The 19,443-nt window shown below is 36.6% G+C and overlaps 1 protein-coding gene across 6 annotated transcripts in view; it reads left to right on the top strand.

Annotated features, from left to right (window-relative positions):
- The window catches only part of RGS7 (regulator of G protein signaling 7), a 241,731-nt gene that overhangs the window by 166,842 nt on the left and 55,446 nt on the right, over positions 1-19,443 (top strand). For all 6 annotated transcript variants that reach the window (XM_005518509.3, XM_088052710.1, XM_088052706.1 and 3 more), the window contains 4 exons: positions 4,304-4,355; positions 16,168-16,232; positions 17,948-18,024; positions 18,163-18,244. In XM_005518509.3, the coding sequence (XP_005518566.1) occupies positions 4,304-4,355; positions 16,168-16,232; positions 17,948-18,024; positions 18,163-18,244 (276 nt within the window). The remainder of the gene's footprint in view (positions 1-4,303; positions 4,356-16,167; positions 16,233-17,947; positions 18,025-18,162; positions 18,245-19,443) is intronic.

The raw sequence follows: 19,443 nt of genomic DNA, 5'->3' as shown, positions 1-19,443 counted from the left end.
CAAGCTTTGTTTGCATAGTCCGGCTATTTAAAAGGTAATTTATATGAGCAGAGCCTCCCTGCATTGCTGTGGGATATTTTTAATAGATCAGATGAGAGCAGGCAGCTTTCTCCTTTACACACACCTCCGTTTCTCATTCCTGACCTCATTCCATGAGACCAGGGATCTTCTTATCAGACTCTTCTTATTTCCTAATCCTTCTGTGTGGAACAAGGCAAATCTTTCTCCTGTAGTCTTAATGGATAACCTCTCTAGCAAATTCTTCTCAGAGACTGTTAAACATCTGGAGCGTGAAATTGTGTGGAGACTTTTGAAACAGAAATGGAAATGTAAAATCAGCACATGCATTATAGTCACATGTTATGTGATTAAACTGTTTGATGTCTGTAATAAGGAACAAGGTAAGCTTCAGATTGAGACCAGAATTTTATGACTGTTAAAACCAAGCAATTAGACAAGAAAATGTGGAATGTTCCTTTGGAATAACATCAGTCATTTTAACTACATAGATGTTTATTGTTGGTGCTTTTTGTCCATACAATCACAGCATTGCAAAAGTCCATTAGTCAGAAACTGATTTCAGGTTTATTTTCAAAGATTTTTTTCTCAAAGGTTTTTTTTACCTTGGTATTTTGGACTTTTTTTCTGTTTAAATCTTAATCTGTCCCTTATCCCTATTTTTTGCCTGTTTTTAGGAGAGTTTCCCTTATCTCTGCACACAACAATGCCATTTCCTGTTTTGAAAGTGAATAATAGATATCTACTCTTCAAATACAACTTTATCAGCAGCTGCATGTAGCTGCCTTTGAGAACATATCTTAGGGTGATACCATAAGTCTTCACTCGCTGCTAAGAAAGTAGGACTTTGCCTTGGTCAAAATACATAGCATCTAATGTTTATTTCTCCTCTAGTAGGGGTTTTACACTGTCAGTGACCTAATGTGTTTTTGAAAAATCCAAATATTAGTAACCTTTAGCTTTCAAAGATTGGAAACATATAGTGTATTGCAGCTCTTCAATCTAGGGAGTAATGTAGAAACATTATAAAAGAGAAAATTTAAGCTTTTTACCTTTTCCGGAAATACATTTCTTCCCTTTGCTGTTATCTTTTGAAGCTCCTCTGCTTTATACTTTTTTTTTTAAATAACTGTCCATGTTCCAAAGGTTACTTGAATGAATTTTTTTTTCATTTATAAATTACCCTTCAGGTAACTTGCATCCCTTTAAACATCATGCAGATAATTTAGTACTTTTGATAATGCTTACTAGTTAGATAGTCATTGTTACAGAGTACTGGAGATAAAGGGAGAAAGAAATACCAGAGAAAGAATTCCATCATAGTATTTACACATGCATATAAATCACAGTCCTGAGGAACCAGGAGTCATTCTTTAACTTGGAGAGGCTTTTTTGCTTTTTTGGAAATAAACACAATTTACCCATGTGAAAACACAAGAAATCCTTAAGCTTTCTGTGCTGAATTTCATCAGCTTTCTAACCTGAACTGTCTGACCTCATAAAAACGTTTCCCTCCCTGAATTTTTTTTTTTTTGCTCCGTGCTTTGCCCTGTAGCCTTATCTCCATGTCCAAATTAATTTTGGGCATGTTGGCAGAGCTGATTGCAGGCAGAATTGAACTTTGTTCCCTCTGGGAGCCAGCTGGCTGGAGGCCAGCTCTGGCCACATTGCAGTGCCTGAGCAGATGAGCTGCGCTTCTCAGTGAGTCCCATTAAACGCATCCGAGCGCCAGGCAGGCAGGGTCATGGCCTGCAGTTCAGAGGCAGCTTGTGCCTGCCCAGCTCAGAGCTTCGGCAAGGAGACCTCACACCTCTGTGACATTCCCTGGGCAGAAAGACCTTTATCTGCCCACTGTCTCCCTCCTTCTGCAGACTCAAACAAGGGAGGCATTTAATAATCTTCTGTACTTCTCTGTACTAGCTGTTATTTGAACCCCTTTCTCATATTGTAATGGTTGCCTTCTACTGGGGTTTCTTTTTGGCTTACCTTATCACACATAGTTGAAACCTTTTAATATGGCTCATCATGTGCTTTGCTAATTAAAACTCATGTTCTGTTTTAACTTTTCTGCTTTTATCTCCCTGGCGCAGGGAGTCTTACACTCATCCTTAGTAGGCAGTGAATTATTTTCTGCTTTTTTCCTCAATCTCTTCTCTGCATTTAGGTTGCACCTTTTTGTCCTTCAGAAAAGCCTTGGTCATCTCTGCCTCCTAGCAGGCTAAAGTGACAACGTTTCGCAACACTGAAGATCCTGTCCCTTTTCCCATATTGTGTGTAGTGCCCACGCTGCCTTCACCACCAAAATGCAAGTTTCAGTAAAAGTTAAATATGTTATTTCAACTAAATACTGAAAACAGTACTCTGGCCACACACAGCTTTTCATTTATGTATGAAACAACAGAGTCCTCCTCTAACATCACTAACATAGTTGTGAATATACAGTATTTATTCACAGCCTGTTGTGAAATGAGTGCTGAAAGCAAGGTTTGTGATTTTTCTCAAAATCAGAAGATTAAATTTGTTTTTAATCTCATCTGGGATTGGAGAATCTGCAATTTGTCAAGAGAAATCCTAAGTGTGCACAAGGAGCTTTAATATGAACTTTGCAGCAAGTGTGCCCACAACTCGAAGAGTTTCAACTGGAGTGCTGCCTGAGCAGATATGGTTTCTATGTATTTAGTAACCCTCACTGCATACTTTTTTCAGAAGCACAGCTTGAACCTGTAAACAGAGGTTTACCTTCCTTTTAGAAGAGAAATGATGTATCTGTGCTTTTCTTCTTGGGCCTCTCTGGATATACATTTTGTGCCTCTAAAGAAGGACTGTTCTCACTTCTTGAGTTTGTAAACTGTATATTTCAATGACAGTGACTTTTTGCTTTATATGGATCACACTATAAAGTTTAATAGTTGCTTCTCCAAAATGTGCTGAGTACTGCATTCTTTCTTTAGGGGTTAATCTTTTTATTTGTACTTATATTTGCTTCTGCTGGTCAATTTTACTTCAGTGGCACTGTGAAGGAATGGTTGATTGGAGAACTACTTATTGTTGCTGCCTTAAAAAGTAAAAAAGAGCTTGCAAGAAACACATCTTAGCCTTTGAAGGTAGCTTGTGATAGTTCCTTTTTTTATCCTTTAGCTCCTTGCTGTTGCTTGATAAATAGCAAGCAAGAAGCAAGAAAATTGCTTCTATTAAATTTGATGTGTCGATGTTACAATACCACGAGATTTTTCACAATATATATTTAGTTTGACAATTGGTGTGAATGTGTCACCCTTCAACCCTGTTGGATTCCAGATTAATTTTAAAACAATTTTGAAGTGGGCAGCAAAGAGGTTTCCATTTTTGCAGCTGGGAGATTTTTGTGAAAAAAACCCAAGAAATAGAGAGTAGAGCAGAAGGTTTTCCTGAAGAACCACCTGTGTTTTGAAATGCCACTCAAACCACTTCACAGATTTAATGCTTTTCATTCAACTGCTCAAATATTATATAATTCTCTGTATCTTTGTGTATGTGTTTATATATGGATCAGTCACTCAATCACAGAATATTCTGAGTTGGAAGGAACTCACAGGGATTATCGAGTCCAACTCTTGAGTGAATGGCCTGTATGAGGATTATGTGCTCTGTAAAAAAACTATAATAAATTTTAACCAAAAGTTGCTATTTTAAAAATGAAGTAATTAGCATGTAATTTTGTAAAAATATCTATACAGTCACATTCTCCATTTCTTAGAAGTGAATTATTTTAACAATACATGTTGCACAGTCTTAATAAGTATAGTGCTGAAGTAGGTTTTGGTACTTTATTGTCTTTCCCTTAAAAAAAAAAAAAAATCACGTTTTAAATCACAACCAGTAGACAATTATTAAAAAGTAGACTTTGATGTCTTTGTGAAAACAGGATGTTTTTAGTGGCATTTTTAAACAAATAACACCTAGGAAAGATAATTGAATATTAACCTGTGAATGAAAACTCTCCAAAATCAAGAACTGAATGAACTTCAAAGCATCTTCTGTCTGTATAACTCTAAACCCGATTCTCCAGGACACGTGAGAGATGTATTTCTAGGGAAGATGTAAACAGATATATTTATTTGTACATAAATGGATGTATACATGTAATTTTCTGTTTTGATGCCTATTTCAAAAATGTCAAATTAACAGTATAATAGATCTACAAAAAATATAAATTTATTCTGAAAACCAGTAACAATCCAAGGACTGTATAATGCTTGCTTGCATTGTCTAACTTGAGTTTCCTACTTCTTTGTTTTCTCTATAGACGCCCTATTTTTGGCCATCAAATTGTTGGGAGCCGGAAAACACAGACTATGGTCAGTGTAGAAATATTTTCTATTTCTTTCGGAAATTATGCATTATATTAATGAATGCATCATTGTCATGTCTTATTTCACCATCCCACTGTTTAAAACATAATCACATGCCATGTAATTCCTGTGCAAGAGCTGCTGATATTGAAATTAATGTGTTGCTACCTTTTTCAAAGTTTCTGAGAAGCTTATCAAAGTTATATTTTGGAGTGTATCTGAGGAAAAAAGAAAAAAAAAGCAACTCCCAAAATTCAAAGACTCATCAAAGCCTACCTTGCCATTTATATCCTCTGTTTGGTCCAGCAAGTGTAATTATTTACAGTGAGAGAATCTCAGTGAAGCAGAGGAGACTTTATTGATGGTTGTGCAATGGTTATTATCAGATTGAGACCCAAAGATGTACCTAGTTTAGAACTCTTATTTCTAATATACACCATGTGGAAAATTACTTATCATGAAAACTATGTAGTTCTAATATGAACTGTATTAAAAAATACAGTTTATTGTTTATTTGCCTGTGTCTTGGGTGTTTATAAATAAATTACACATTGTAATTACTGAGGTGTGCTTGGACAGCAAAATCTGAAGATAATAGGTAGCAATGTATTAGGAAAAAATATTATTAAAAATGGCAACAAAATTAGGTTCCTCTGTACATCGAATAGTGACCTAATTTTTAAAGAAAGTGGATCTGTAAGCAGCCTCCTGTTCATCCTAATCCAAACTGTAAGTACTGAAGACCAGGTCACTTATTTAGATAACTAAGCATGTACATCATAGGTTATGTTTTTAAAACTTCAGGCCATGAATATATCTTTTTACAGCTTTCCAGAAATTTAGGTGAGTGTTCACTTGTAATTTGGATTCTATGCCCTTGGGAGCTGAAGGCTTTGGGGATGGATGGTTCCAGTAAATGCTTCTTTCGTTTTTGGAGCAGACACAGTTTAATTTCAAATACATTGCCAAATAAAGTATTTTTAAGTTGAGACTCTCAGCAGAGCTGAGTGTCTGCAAGGTACAATTTGAAAATGTGACATTTTCCTCATCCTATAGGAGTATTAAAATGTTCAGTTTTTTACTGATATTTGAAGATGTCCAGTAAATAGATATTGAAAGTTCCCAAGGAGGAGGGATTCTTACCACAAGTGTGTGCTTAGCCATTCCACATGAGGAAATTGGTCACTGAAGGAAAAATAGTTGATTTACCATTTATTACTTCATTACAGTCCCCTAATACGTTAAAGATCATCAAGTAATTAACTATGGGTTAAGAGACATTGAGTTGTTCAGCTATAATGTGTATTGCATTACTGGGGTGGTTTTAATAAGTGAATTAACATATGTGAATTTGAGATCAGGCTGAGAAAGTTTCTATTAATATCCTTTAGTCTAAAGTAGGAGATACTAACTTTCCTGTCACAACTGATCGCTGGATTGGTCAATGAATTATAAACCTTAGTCAGTAAATAGAAATGTTGTATAATGTGTCCAGGTTTGCATGCCAGGAATACAGAATTAAACTTGGAATCAGTGTCTTCATCATGCAGGGAGGTGCTTTTGTTGAACAGTAAATGTACTCATCTGAGAGCTTTTGAGATTTAAATATGTTTCAGTTGCTGAGTTAAGCTCTTTGGTTGCAGAGGGGAGAAAGAAAGGGAGCAAACCTTAAATCCTGCTCTTTCACTGCTCCTTCCATGTCATGAGCCAAAAGTGCAATCCTGTATGAAACAGACCCACAGCTTCCCCATTCAACAGGGCCAGAGCATTGTACAGGAGCTACCAAAGGTGACTATGTGTCACCAGAACTGGATAATGCTAGAGCATTTGCAGGAAAATAAACTTCTAAGGTATCTTTTCAATATTGTTCTTATTAGGTTAGCATCATCCAAGTCCCAGAAATTAGCATTTCCCTTGTAAACAGTGGTGATCAGAGGAACACAGGGAAATCAAAATATCTAATCAAAATATTTAAGGAACCAAAATAAATCTAAAGTAGGTTTGAAACATTTTGAGAATATTAAAGCATAAATATCACCTCAGGTATACACCAAATAGGTTCTGCAGGCTTTCATGGTAATTGTCCTGAAAAATATAGTACATAGAATATATGTTTTTACAGATATGCAAATACATTTCATTCTTATGCATTATGGTGGTGTTTAGTGCTACCAATTTCATGAACTTGTCCTGAACAAGCTTGAAACTGTGCCCTCTAAAATTAATGACTATGGCAGGCATTAGAGATCTCTCAAGACCAGCAAAAAGTAATCTCTGTAATCTTCCTTGATCAAAGTTACTAACAAGGCAAATCACTTTCTTTGCCATTAACCTAATTTTACAAGGCATTGGAAATACTCTAGGATTTTATTTTAATTTAAAAATTAATCCTAACCATTCATCTTTACTCATCCATAACTGGGCTACTATCCAGAATGTAGCACACTGCCAGGAAAATAATTTATCTTAGAGAAGAAATTAAATGAGATTGAGATACTGTGTGTTAGTTTATTACCAGAACTAAGAAACAAATAATCCTTACATATTTGTATAACATGTTAATATCTTCTCTAAATATAATTTGATCTATATGAGCCTGTAATAGCAAATATTTGCCTTAAAAAATATTCTCCTGTAGAAGGTATAACTGAAAAAGATATACAAACAGAATCTTCCAATATGTCAAAAAAACCCAGACATATTCTCATAATAAAGCTGTAGTGCACAGCTATGTCATGGTGGCAAAAACAGGACTTGGATTAATTTAATTTTTGTCAGAATGGAAAATAGCATTTTGATTGTAATTTCCAAAATACTGACTGTGATCATTCTGAGGTTACTGAGAAACTGCTAATTTTCATAAAGTGCTGAAAATCTCCTTTTTCTTAAAAATCATGCTTTAAGTGTTGTCAAGAGAGATTCCTCAAATTGCAAATAATTTTTACAAAGGCAGGTCCTTAAGTCCCGTCTGTTGAAGTCCCATTTTAGTGCCATATGTCTTGGAGTCCACCCAGGCAGGACATGTTGTTCTTTGTAGAATCCCATTGGTTTTAGTGTGATTATGTTAGTGAAAATAAGTAATAATAATAACAAATATTATTAAGGCTGGTGTAGTTCAAATAACTTTGCTTTTTCCTGTGAGTTAAGTCATGTTCCTGAATTATGAGTAGGTTTTGTGACAAATAGAGTTGGATCTCAGTTCAGAAAAACTGGCTCTTGAAATGAGCACAGCTAGTGGCTGAGCATGTGACCTGCTTGTAGTTACCTTCTCTTTTCCTACAGATATAATTTTGTAACTGATGGATTTAGTTTTTTCCTGCCATATTATAAACAGGTCATGTCATTAAGAACTAGTTAAATAGGGAGGCTAATTAAGACAATTGCATCCCAGAAAGGGGAAATATAATGCTACCTATCAAATCATTATTCCATGTACATTTGGTCACAGTTCTAATGGAACCTGTCAGGTTCTCTTGGAGGTTTAGCGACTCATAGCTGTTGCAAATTCGAGGCATTTAGTCTATCACTCCTCTTTTTTGAATAAGTAAAAAATATGAAATTTTAGGGAAAAAATCAATTCACAACGAAATAGCAATTATTTGCTTTTTTCCTTTTTTTATTCTTTAGGCTGAATTTTACATATTTGTGAAAATGTAAGAGGATTACAAGAATTACAAACAAAAAAATTACAAAATATAAAATAAGGTTAATTAGTAATTTTTAGTCATTTTCTCTATTGAACTTTTTCTGATAGTTAGATTCAGTAGTATCTGTGACATATCAGACTTTTTCTTACAGCTAAATGCATATTAAAAAAAGAAATCTGCTCAAAGGAGAGAAAGAATAAAATTTAGAAAGTGCCAGTCACAGTCTTTAGGAGGTTTGGACAAACTAGAAGACAAAAAGTCAACTGCATCTATATAGTTGCAACAGGGTGTTGTTTGAGCATTGTATTTTTTTGTGTGTGTGTGCCTTTCTCTCAAATGAGTTAAAAATGGAGGACTGCAGAATGTTGGTAAGTTATAGATAACACAGTAAATAACTGATAATGAAACATGAGTTAAAGAGCACTTGACCATGTGATCTTCAAATTATACTAAATGAGACTAGTTTTCTCTGTATTCAAAGTAAATTCTTAAATTCTGTTGCTGTGAAGGACAAGTTTTGAAAATACAACATATTTTCAGTAGCCTTCCAGGTAAAGTAATGTATTAAAAAGGCAGTCTCCTAGGAAATTAGAGCAATCTTGGGGGTTGCGTAACTCAATTAATTACTCCCTTTAAAAATGTAAGATACTTGTCTGGATAAATGCTGCAGTTCTTTAGATAGTCATCATTTCCTTATCTATCCTGCATTACAGTAAAATGAGCTAGCCATTTACTTCTGCTGTGTCAAAGCTGTTTCATTGTTGTTCCCCAGCATTTTTAAGAAAGTACAAGCCTTTCCTTATTAAATTTACTTGTTAATCAGCTAACAAGTCAGTCTGAACAACATTTCCTTCCTAATGATACTTTCTTATCGCTTAAAAGTAAATTGAGAGAGGCCTCTCTATGTTCTGTCTCTGCTGCTCTGTTCAGAACATGAGCCATTTCCCCTGGCTCATTTCCCTCTTCTCTCCCAAACCCACAGTAATGCTAAAAAGCACATAGTGCACAGAAAGTAACTGCAGTCATATATCATATTTTTCACATATTGAAAATTATCCTATGATTTTCTCTTTAGAGTCTCTTGCCTACTTATTTTACATGCTTAGCTTCAAATTCCTCTATGAAAATTTGAGTAGTCCAGGAATTTTCTCTCTCATTTGTCTTTCTGTACCCTTTACCATAGAGTGACTGCTTGGAAGGAGAACTGTGTGGAGAATGCATTAGATATTTTCTTTGCCCAAATACACAGGAAGGATTTCCTTGGCAACAGTTTATTAGTAAGCAATTTGTATTTGAGAAATACTAACCCCTATTGCTTACCTGAACTCTGCTGGAACACTGCATGTTCTCAGCATCTCTGGAAATCAATCCATATCTATGAGTCAATAGCTTGGGGCAAAACTGGTAGCAGAGAAGCATTTTTGATACAAATCGCTATATATGTTTATATATGTATATATATAATATATTTGTTAAAATTCATGCCATGAGAATTTACAAAGAATGTGTGAATAGTTTCTGGAGAGCTTTGCCATTCTATAATCTCAAATCTTGATTCTCGGTTCCCATTTTTTCAATAGCTAATGTCATTAGCTTATGTCAGCAATGACTCCTGCAAGCAATTCTTCTAAGTCCTTAATACAGATCCCTCTGTTAAGGACCTATCTCTCAAAATTTTCTGGATTTCTAGGTGGAGAAAGAAATAGACTTTTCCTACCAGAACTCAAGTAACATACTAAACTGTTTCTAAGACTGGGTTGTGACTCCTTTAGTGAATGACTTGCCTTTAGGAAGCTACATATACAGAATGTATTGACTAAAATCTTGGTGACAAGACTAAGTGAGGAGTACAGTCCACCAAGAATAACAGCCTCTCAAAAAAATGTGACTGGTGTCAGTGCTTGCTATGCATAGAGTTTGATCTGGGTAGAACCAAATCAAATGAGCTTTAGGAAAGACCCTTATATTAGCAGATAGGTGGAAGAGGTGACCTACAGTATTTTTTTCCCACTCTGAATTCATATACCATTATATATTTCTCTGCAGAGATACATTATTCACTCATTAGAAGATACCTCTGTCATATAAATGATGAAATAAAAGTCTCACTTCAAACAAACATGGCCTGAATTTTGTTCTGATCCTTGCTAATTCTGCATTGACAAATCACTGCAATGAGGGCTCTGTAACCAGGAGGCATTTCCTGATAATACTTTCAAGTCATCTCACCAATTCAGAGTTTTGTGCTTACCTTATACCTTATGGAAAGTTATTTTTTCCATAAAAGTATAACTTATTCCCATAATATGAGGAGCATGGAAAATGTGTTTGGCCAATACATGTGTATGCACACACAAGAAAGGGTAACTGATCTAAGTACATATTTCTGCAGTTCTGTTTTAAAAGCATTGATAATGTGCATCCAGGTCCCCTATAAATAAAAATAAAATTTCTTATCAGAATTCCAACATTCATAAACAAAACTTGGAGTTTTCTGAATTGCTTTCAAGTTACTATCTTGAGTTAACTAAATGGGTTTCATAGAATATTGTGAGTTGGGAGGGAATCACAGGGAACGTTGGAGTCTAGCTCCTGGCCCTCCACAGGGCACCCCAAGAATCACACCACATGCCTGAGAGTACTGTTCAAACACTGCTTGAACTCTGACAGTCTTGGTGCTGTTCCAGTACCTAACAACCCCTGGGTGAAGAACCTTTTCCTGATATCCAGCCTAAACCTACCCTGTCACAACTTCAGGCCTTGTCACTGGTCACTACAGAGAGGAGATCAGTGCCTGCCCCTCCTCTTCCCCTGACAATTAAGCTGCAGACTGCAATGAGATCTCCCCTAAGTCTTTTTCCTAGGCTGAAAAGCCCCTCCTCATATGACTTCCCCTCATCCTGTCACCACGAGAGACCCAGATTAGAAAGGTGTGGAGGAATGCTCTACTTTCATGCCTTTTCCTGCACTGTCCCTGGAGCTGTAGGCTTTCTAACTCTCTGAAAATTTAACCATTATGGCAAATTGAAAGCATGATGATAATATCAAGAAGCATGAAATGATTCAATGGATATAACTTTAAATTGTATTTGACAATTGAATATTCTCCATCTGATCCTATAGTTCATGTAACTTGGGTGACCTTTCTGCCATACTCGTTTTTGTCACCCTGCAGGATTTTCCAAGGCCATCATCATCTGGGGACTTCTTTATGTTGAAGATGAATTTATCTTTTTCTAATTCTTGATCTTTTTGGCAGTTTGAAATTTGGTTTCTTTCTTGACCTTTGTTTTTGTAAGAAGGTCCTCTGCTTGTGTAAACTTATAATCAAATTGCTTTACTGAGGTGTTATAGGAAAGAACAGGATCAAAGAGCAGAGAAGGGGAGAAGTTTTTCATAACTTCAGGTTTTGACAATTTGGCAATTTAATGTACATGAACCTGACCATGGTCTTCCTTCTAACTTAATGTTATTAGCATTTACTTTAGAGTGTGGTTCTTTTATAGATACTCAGGGCTCTGTGGTGACACATTTTTAAGACTAAGTGAAACTCAATAGCTGTTGCTAAGGGCAATTTTTTTTTCTATTGACTAAGAGCAGGGGTGACCTAAAGATGGTATGAAATAGCCCTAGAAATCCCAATGCTTAAATAAAAGGGTTAATTTCATGTTTTACATCCTGCAGTCATGTTTTGTGACAATTCTCCTGTAAATCTCTGTCTGAAGCAGGCACTTGCATGTAGAGGAAGAACTGTCTTCCCACAGGGAACTTTGAAACCCTTAGACTTTGCGGTATTTGCTATTTTCTTTGCTCTTCAGATACAGACTAGGCTTATACACACTGACTCTAAAAATGGAATTTTGACTCAGGGAGTGCATAAATTTAACCTGGCTTCAGTGGAGATAACAAGCTTTCACTGAAAGTGCATTCACTGTCTGGGTTGCATCAAGCTGAGATACTGCTGGTGCTGGCACAATTGTGGAAGGAGTTTGTGTACATGGTGGTGGGTGTGTAGGTGCCATAGTCTGTGGTCTTCAGAGGCCCAGTTGAATTTACACTGAATTTAGCTGTGGCCTTTGCTCCATTTTGGCAAAATGGAAGATTTAGCTGCTGTTTAGCAACAATATAAAACTCCCCAGTGTGGGTTTTTGGTGAAAGTTCTGGGTTTGGTTTGTCATGGTTTTTTTGAGTAAGTGTGTATACTATAATGTGTATTCAGTCCAGTTTCTTGAGTCTAGAATGAAACCTGTCATAATCTCTATGATCATATCTAAAGAAAAGCTCCAGAGGTTTCTTAGGAGCTTTCAAGTGCAAGTGAACGGTCAAGAATAGGAGACACATGTAGCTAACTGTGAAAATGTTTTTTTTGGGGAGGGGGTTTAACAATTTAAAAACTTGCAGGGAGGAAAATACAGGCATCCTCTCTATGCAACTTTGGCTTTGTAGTCTCACTTGAAACTGTCAGATTGCACACATTTTGTGAATGCCTGAAAAGAATTTTCAAGACTTAGCAGGCTGTATTTACTGCACAGCTACTGAAATGTGTTTCAGTACTGGTTTGTTGTTCAAATACCCATTTATAAACATCACTGACCATCTTTCATTATGAAATGTTACAAATTAATATGGCCTTTAAAATTATTGGCGAATCTGTTCTCTCATGGTAATCAGTCACTTCTAAAGCACAAGCTATAGCATCTAATATATAATTCACTTTAGTAGAGGCAATTATGTTGATTGCAAAATCCATCAGAATACACTGGCTCTAAAAATAAGAGTGTATATGGCAGTCCATATTTAGCAAATTGAGGTTATTAATCAGACCCTGTTCCTTGCATATCATTCATCCCCATGGTAAGCATTTTTCAGCATCCTTGTCAGGGAGTGGCAGTCAAAGGAAGGTAGGCAAGAACTGAGGTTGACAACAGTGCAGGCAGGAGCAAGGTAGCAGCATGGGTAGGCTACAGGGCTGTTTGAGATGTATCTACAACACAGCTCAAGCCTGTGGCAGGGGAAGAAGCTAGGCTTGAGCAAAGCTCCTGGGCACAGGCTTGCTGGGTAGAATTACAGCTTCTTGGTGTACTGAGGGCCCTGAGCAGGACCTTTGTTGGATAGATAAATAGGGAACTATATACAGAAACAGAGAGCTTTAGTTGGAGATCCTTCCTGCAGGCTGTACTGCTTGTGAAACTGTAAAAGCACTGTCAACACATGAGATTGGAAAAGCAGACACCATAATTCACTGAAATTCTGGGAGATCCTGACTCTGCTTTGAGAGGAAAATTGATTGACATCCTCAAAGTCCAACTACTGGACAAGTACAGTTATTCATTTGTGATTTGGTGCAGAAAAGGAGCAGTGCCTGTGAAAGGTGGGAGTATCCATATTTCAAATCTCATTGTCCTAAAAGTCAGAAGAACAAAGCCTCGTTACTCTATATCTTCAAATAATCTGGCTGAAAATAAGGGTGATTTTCACATTCTTGCTTTCCATCATGCTACTGAATTTTGTACAGATAAATCAAATAATATAATAGAGAGAGTGTAAACTGGGGAACACAAATTCCTGAGCTGCTGCCAGCTTTTCATGCCAGTACAGTTAGCTCTTAGATAGAGGCTCAAACATGCACTTTTATAAGGATGTAATTGTTAACACATAGCAGTAAATTGAGTCAGAGTAGGAATGTCCTCCAGCACTTTTTTCTACGCTAGTGGATATTCTGTACTTCCCACAATAGTAATTCTTCCTTGGGCCTATTCTGCCTTATTGACAGTGGCACATAGAAACATTTCTGTCATAAGGAATCCAAGCCACAGGTGTTATAACCATTAGGCTTCTCTGAAGGGGAAGGGATCTGGATATTTCAGTTTAAAAAAAAAGGATCTGAGAGATAAATATGATTTTTTGAGTCTTGGCCAAGTTATGCTCATAATGAAAACCAAACATCTTTATATGGAGTCTTTACTCTGGATCGAGAGCAAAGAGGGTCATTAAAAGAACCCTGCAGGGAAAATAACTGCAGTAGAGTTACACAGTGAAGACACAGTATTAAATTAATAATGTGTCAAGCTAATTTGTCTCCTGGTGACTGGTGATTGTTTCTCCAGTGTTGAAATCTCTCTTGTCTGAAGGTACTTTTTTTGATGAAACCTATCCTGACAGAAAGATGAGCAGTCAGTTATCACTGAAACAAGAATTTTTGTAGGGGGTAGCACAAAATATAATCCCAAAATCTGCCCACAATGGGACTCAAGAGAGAGCTAAACTAACTAAAAGTGCCTGTACTGGGACTATAAGAATGTGGTTTAAAAGTCTTGATTAAGTGCAGGAATAGGTAGCTTTTTGTGTTTCTCTTCAGGTATTATTAAATTGCTAGACAAATTTTGACCCCTGGAATTCTCAGAACTGCTTACATCACATTTATATAAAGTGTGTATTTTATTGCTATTATTTACAAGGGGTTTAGGAATTTTTTTTCTCTTGATCGAGAAAATAACCAGTTTTGAAGGAAAAGAGGAAAAGGTTTCAAAGTAAAAGAAGCTAAACGGCAATGACTGTCTCTTTCCTCAAGAATCTCTTACCACTGTACTGATGTACTGACTAGGTACAAAGGTCCAAAATTCATCCCGTCATCTTTTTGTGACATTTCATCATGCATGCCGATGCATTAGTGTAAGTGTATAATAATATTAAAATTCATGAAAGGTATAGAAACTACCTGTCTGCTGGGTGTGACATGGATATATATCTGTCTTTGTAGATTTTGTAGACACAGAAACTGCTTTGGAACCAGAGGGTATATGGGGGGACAGGGAATAGAGAAAGAGACCTCATGGCTTCTTATGAGAGTGGAAAGTGAAATATTATGAAAGAAAATAAACCAAAAAACGCACTAAAACAATGCATTAAAATAGAACTTCATTTTACATCAAGGAACACCTTTAATTGGAGGTAGAAGTGCTTGTAATCAATTCAACTAAAAGAACATTCACTGAAGTGGGTTTGTATGCATTTGCAGGTGTCTTGTCAGGAATAAATATTTCCATGGAATCTTAAATTATATTTGGGTTGACCACTTTAGTGCTCAAAGCCATATCTAAAATGAGCACCTACTTCTTCCTAGTTAGGAAGAATTAAGTTCCTGTGTGAAGTCATTTCCCAGAGAGGCTTTGCTCCTGTAGTAGACCAGCTGGCAGTCAGGGAGCAGGAACATTCCTAAGCACAGCCAGTAACTGTGGGCTCTTTTTGCTGACTGTAGAGACAACAGATAAGTTAAGGTTTTATTACCTGCACTCATCAAAAGATTCATCCATCTCACACAAGCAGTGCTCTGAAGTAATGAAATGGGTAAATATTGCACAATTAGGAATTGTGCTGCACTCATTGTCTGACTGGTGGGGGAAGCTGTAAAATATTCAGAGTCTGGAAAGTATTTGTTGCTAAATAGAGTCTATTGAAAATGTACTTCAGCATTTTATTACCAAAGATTCTCTTCTGTCTGAATGAAGTGGAAGAAGGACAGGTCTTCTGAAGGATTTTTTGATTCAGAAAATTAATGAAAGAATTTTTTTTTTCTCATATGCAATAGATGACACTTTTTTTTCACTCCCCATTTTTTGGTCTCACGTTATTTTCTTGTTTAAGTATTGATTGTAGCAGATTAATCTGTATGAGACATGAATTTTATCTGGAATTATATTTTAGCTGAAATCCTCTTAGGCTGAAAGTTTGTGTTTTCTAAATATAGAGTAAAAATAAATAAAAACATGTATTCATGTTCTTAAAAACCTGTTTGACTAATACAGCAGCAGCTCCTGCTAAAACTTTCATGCCTTATTATTTATACACAGTTTGAAAAATGTCTTTGCCATTTTTCTTTAATGTGCTAGTTCCCTGGCCATTAAAAACCCCTGACCTCAGGTACCTCATGAATTTTGCACATGATGTCTGTTGCATAAAGCAGATTTTATTATTATTTAATGAACCTCTGTATCTGATCCATCATTTCAGTTACAATACTGGTAGCATTGATCCCACATTTAAAGCTTTCTAGAACAAAGGGAGAAATCAAACCAAAAAAGCTGGCTTTAAACCAGACATGATGCTTTTATTTCTGCTCTGCCATGTTTTTGAGATAGTAGTAAATTCTGTGTTATTTTATTCTGTTCCAGCTGTTTACCTCTGCAAGCGGACAATGCAAAACAAAGCAAGACTAGAACTAGCAGACTATGAAGCTGTAAGTACCTGGCAAAAACCACAAATTTCTCTGCTGGGCCTTGTAAGCCCATGAAATAATGTTGAGCATGAGAGCTATGGGCATTATGTGTGAAAAGCTATTAGTTATCCAGTTCTTCCAGCTTGTGGGTTTAACACTGCTCAGTAGTCTTAAATGGTGTTTGAGACATGATAGTGAAGACTAACTGGACAAATGTTGAGATTACAGCCCATTTCTAATCTTACTCTGTTCAGATCCTCATGCCAGGATCACAAATACCTTCAGAAATCCCAGCTACACCATGAGTGTTTGGAAGCAGTTGTTCTCAACACCATTTAAGGTTTGAACAAAGGATCCCTGAGAATATTTCCAAAAGCCCTTGATAGATGTGGAAATGTAAATCTCATCCTTTATAAGTGATGCTGACACTTGAGCCTTTTCCCATCAGCTAGATGAGAGGCAAAGAGGGTCAGACTAGAGGCATGCCTACTCCCTGACAGTTGTGCTGTGCCTTGAGCAAGGTAAGACAATTGGGACCAAGAAGAGCCTGAAAAGGAGGGAGTTGGATTAGCTGATGAGGATGGCATTACATAAGGAGAGAGACGTCTTGAATTCTGACTTGAATTCCCCAAAAAGTTCCTGAATTTTTCATGAGCATGTCAACATAAAATTCACGAACAGCCTTGTCTCTGTGCTGAAAGCTGTCCAGCTGTGCTGCTGTGACCTGAGAGCAGGATAGTCAGCCAGACCTCCCAACACACCAGATACTCCAGCCACAGCACCATGCTGAGACACTGTATTGCTTCTTCTGGCACAAGCTTGTTTTTCAGTGTACTGCACTGTGGGATATGCATAATTTTATACACACATGCCTTAGAAAACTCCCCTTCAGTGTACAATCCATGAGAGCCTTTTCTAGTATTGACAAGATCTCTAGAAAGTCTGCTCTTCTCTTTCTGTAGTCTTTATTTTTGGTAAACATGGCACAGAGATACATTTGCAATGCATAGAAATATAGTAAAATCAACACATTTTTGTTAAGAAGACTGCATACTGCTGCTGTTTAAGGTGGGAAGGGTTTTAAAAAGGAGACGGTGTTGGAGACAGTGAAAATGTTCCAGCATCAATGGAAGAAAGAATTTTGCAATTATTTTATAAAATTTCTTCCTGTTATTATTAGTTGGCTGTAGAATAGATACATTTCCTGTACACTATTGAAGAACTGTACTCTGTATTTTTAAAAAAGAGGATAGCTGTGGAGGTTTGGCTATACTACCAAAAATGGCAGCCAACACTGTTCAGTGGAAACCATTTGCATAGATGACAGATGAGGAATTTTCACATGGATCATCCAGTATGGAGATAACTGCTGTTATTTTTCATTATTACATACTTTCAAAACAAGGATATTTCTGTGTACTATTTCAAAATTGCTAAGATAGCACACAGTATATAAAAATGTTTCAGAAATCCCATGTTCTGCTGAAGGATGCATCTACCCTTTTTATCAGAGTTTCAAAACTAAAATAGTCGAGGTGTTCAAAAGTATTGCATCCCATTTGGTGTCAAGAAAAAACTTTATATCAGATAAGTAAGGTCCATTTACACTGACACAACTATCATGACTTGTATTACATCATGGTGAGGGTGAGGAGAGGAGGGAAAGATAAAGCCAGAAGCTATTAAAGAGTAAGTAACCTGCAATCTAACCCACTAAAATTGTGATGTATTTTCAGGAGAGTTTGGCCAGGCTACAGCGAGCTTTTGCTCGGAAATGGGAGTTTATTTTTATGCAAGCTGAAGCACAAGCAAAGTAAGTTCCTTTGGAGATGAGCAGTTTTCTTCTTGCATAGTTTTTGAAGGGGGTGGGGGAAAAGGGGTTGGACACATTTTATGTTTAAAATTACTGTCCTCAATGCTGTTTCTTTTAAATATCCTATGACATTGACAGGGTTGACAAGAAGAGAGACAAGATAGAGAGGAAGATTCTTGACAGTCAGGAGCGAGCATTTTGGGATGTGCATCGTCCAGTGGTGAGTGCTGGTGGGGCTGGATTGCTGATAAATGTCAGCTTCTGTGGAGCTTTGGGGTAGCCTGGAGACAAGAAAAGAGCAGTAGGGCAAGGGGTTAGGGCTTGATTCCCTCTTTTAAGGATCTAGAGTTTATAGGAATCTGATATTGTAGACTTCAGGTGTGTGTGCATCCAAAAGTTCATGATTTTTAGTGAATAGACGTGTTGTGCCTGGTTTCTTGAATCAGAAGGTACCTGTCTTTGACTATTATCATCTCAAAGGTTTCCTGGGGTATGAGTCACACAAACGAAATTATCAGCATAACTAAAAATACCCTTAAATAATTCTGACTATTTTTCTTTTTTATTCTGCTTTTTTGCTTGCTAAGCCTTTTAACTTCACTCTAGTTACATTTCCAAGCTATTTTTGAAGTACATAAAGATATTGGCTTTCAGCTATGGGAGTCACACACTGTCTAAACAAGATTTTTCTGAGTTCTTTGTCAAAGTCCATCTGAAACAAAACTTTAAAAAATAAAGTTTCTTACATACTCAACTGTATTTGAGTGCTAGAATTGTGAAAAAGAATGTCAATTGCTACAAAAATTCCAATTAAACTGTACTTTTTTTTTTTCGTTACTACAGATCAATATTGGTTCCCCTTACCTAGAGTTAAGCTTTCCTTTTCTGTTTATGCAGTTTGGTATCATTACCAGTGAAGTCACACATGAACTATATCTTCTGCTCTGACACTGGGGAAAGCTACTTTTAGTGGGGGAAGTAAAATCAGGTGATGACATGTGTGGAAAAGTAGAATACAACAAGAAAGTTTAAATAAAAAATAATAAACTTGAACATGGTCAATAGTATCAGTATTGATGTGAAAGATTCCAACCACAGGAAATAGATGCAAAAAGACTGAGACATTATTGTCTAATCACTGACATCAAGGAAGGAGAACAGAAAGCAGTTTTCCATCTGATGTACATTGGAGCTACACAGGGAATAAACACAAAGTATCTGTGGACCTGAGACCTGTGAAGGTGCAGAGAGCTTTTATATTTGCTGCAGAAATGGATCTAAAGGTTTTGAATCTGAGAATGTTATTTTCAGGTTTGGAAGAGATGAATTGTGGAAACATCAAGAGAGTAAAAGGGACCAGGACAAGAGGAAATTGAATCTGATTAAGAGCTTTGGCTGAACTGTGGATAAATCTGCCTG

The sequence above is a fragment of the Pseudopodoces humilis genome, chromosome 3, assembly GCF_049639895.1.
Source record: "Pseudopodoces humilis isolate 2021_Gansu_Grassland_sample_001 chromosome 3, ASM4963989v1, whole genome shotgun sequence".
Lineage (NCBI taxonomy): Eukaryota > Metazoa > Chordata > Aves > Passeriformes > Paridae > Pseudopodoces > Pseudopodoces humilis.
This window is presented reverse-complemented; position numbering and strand designations above follow the sequence as displayed.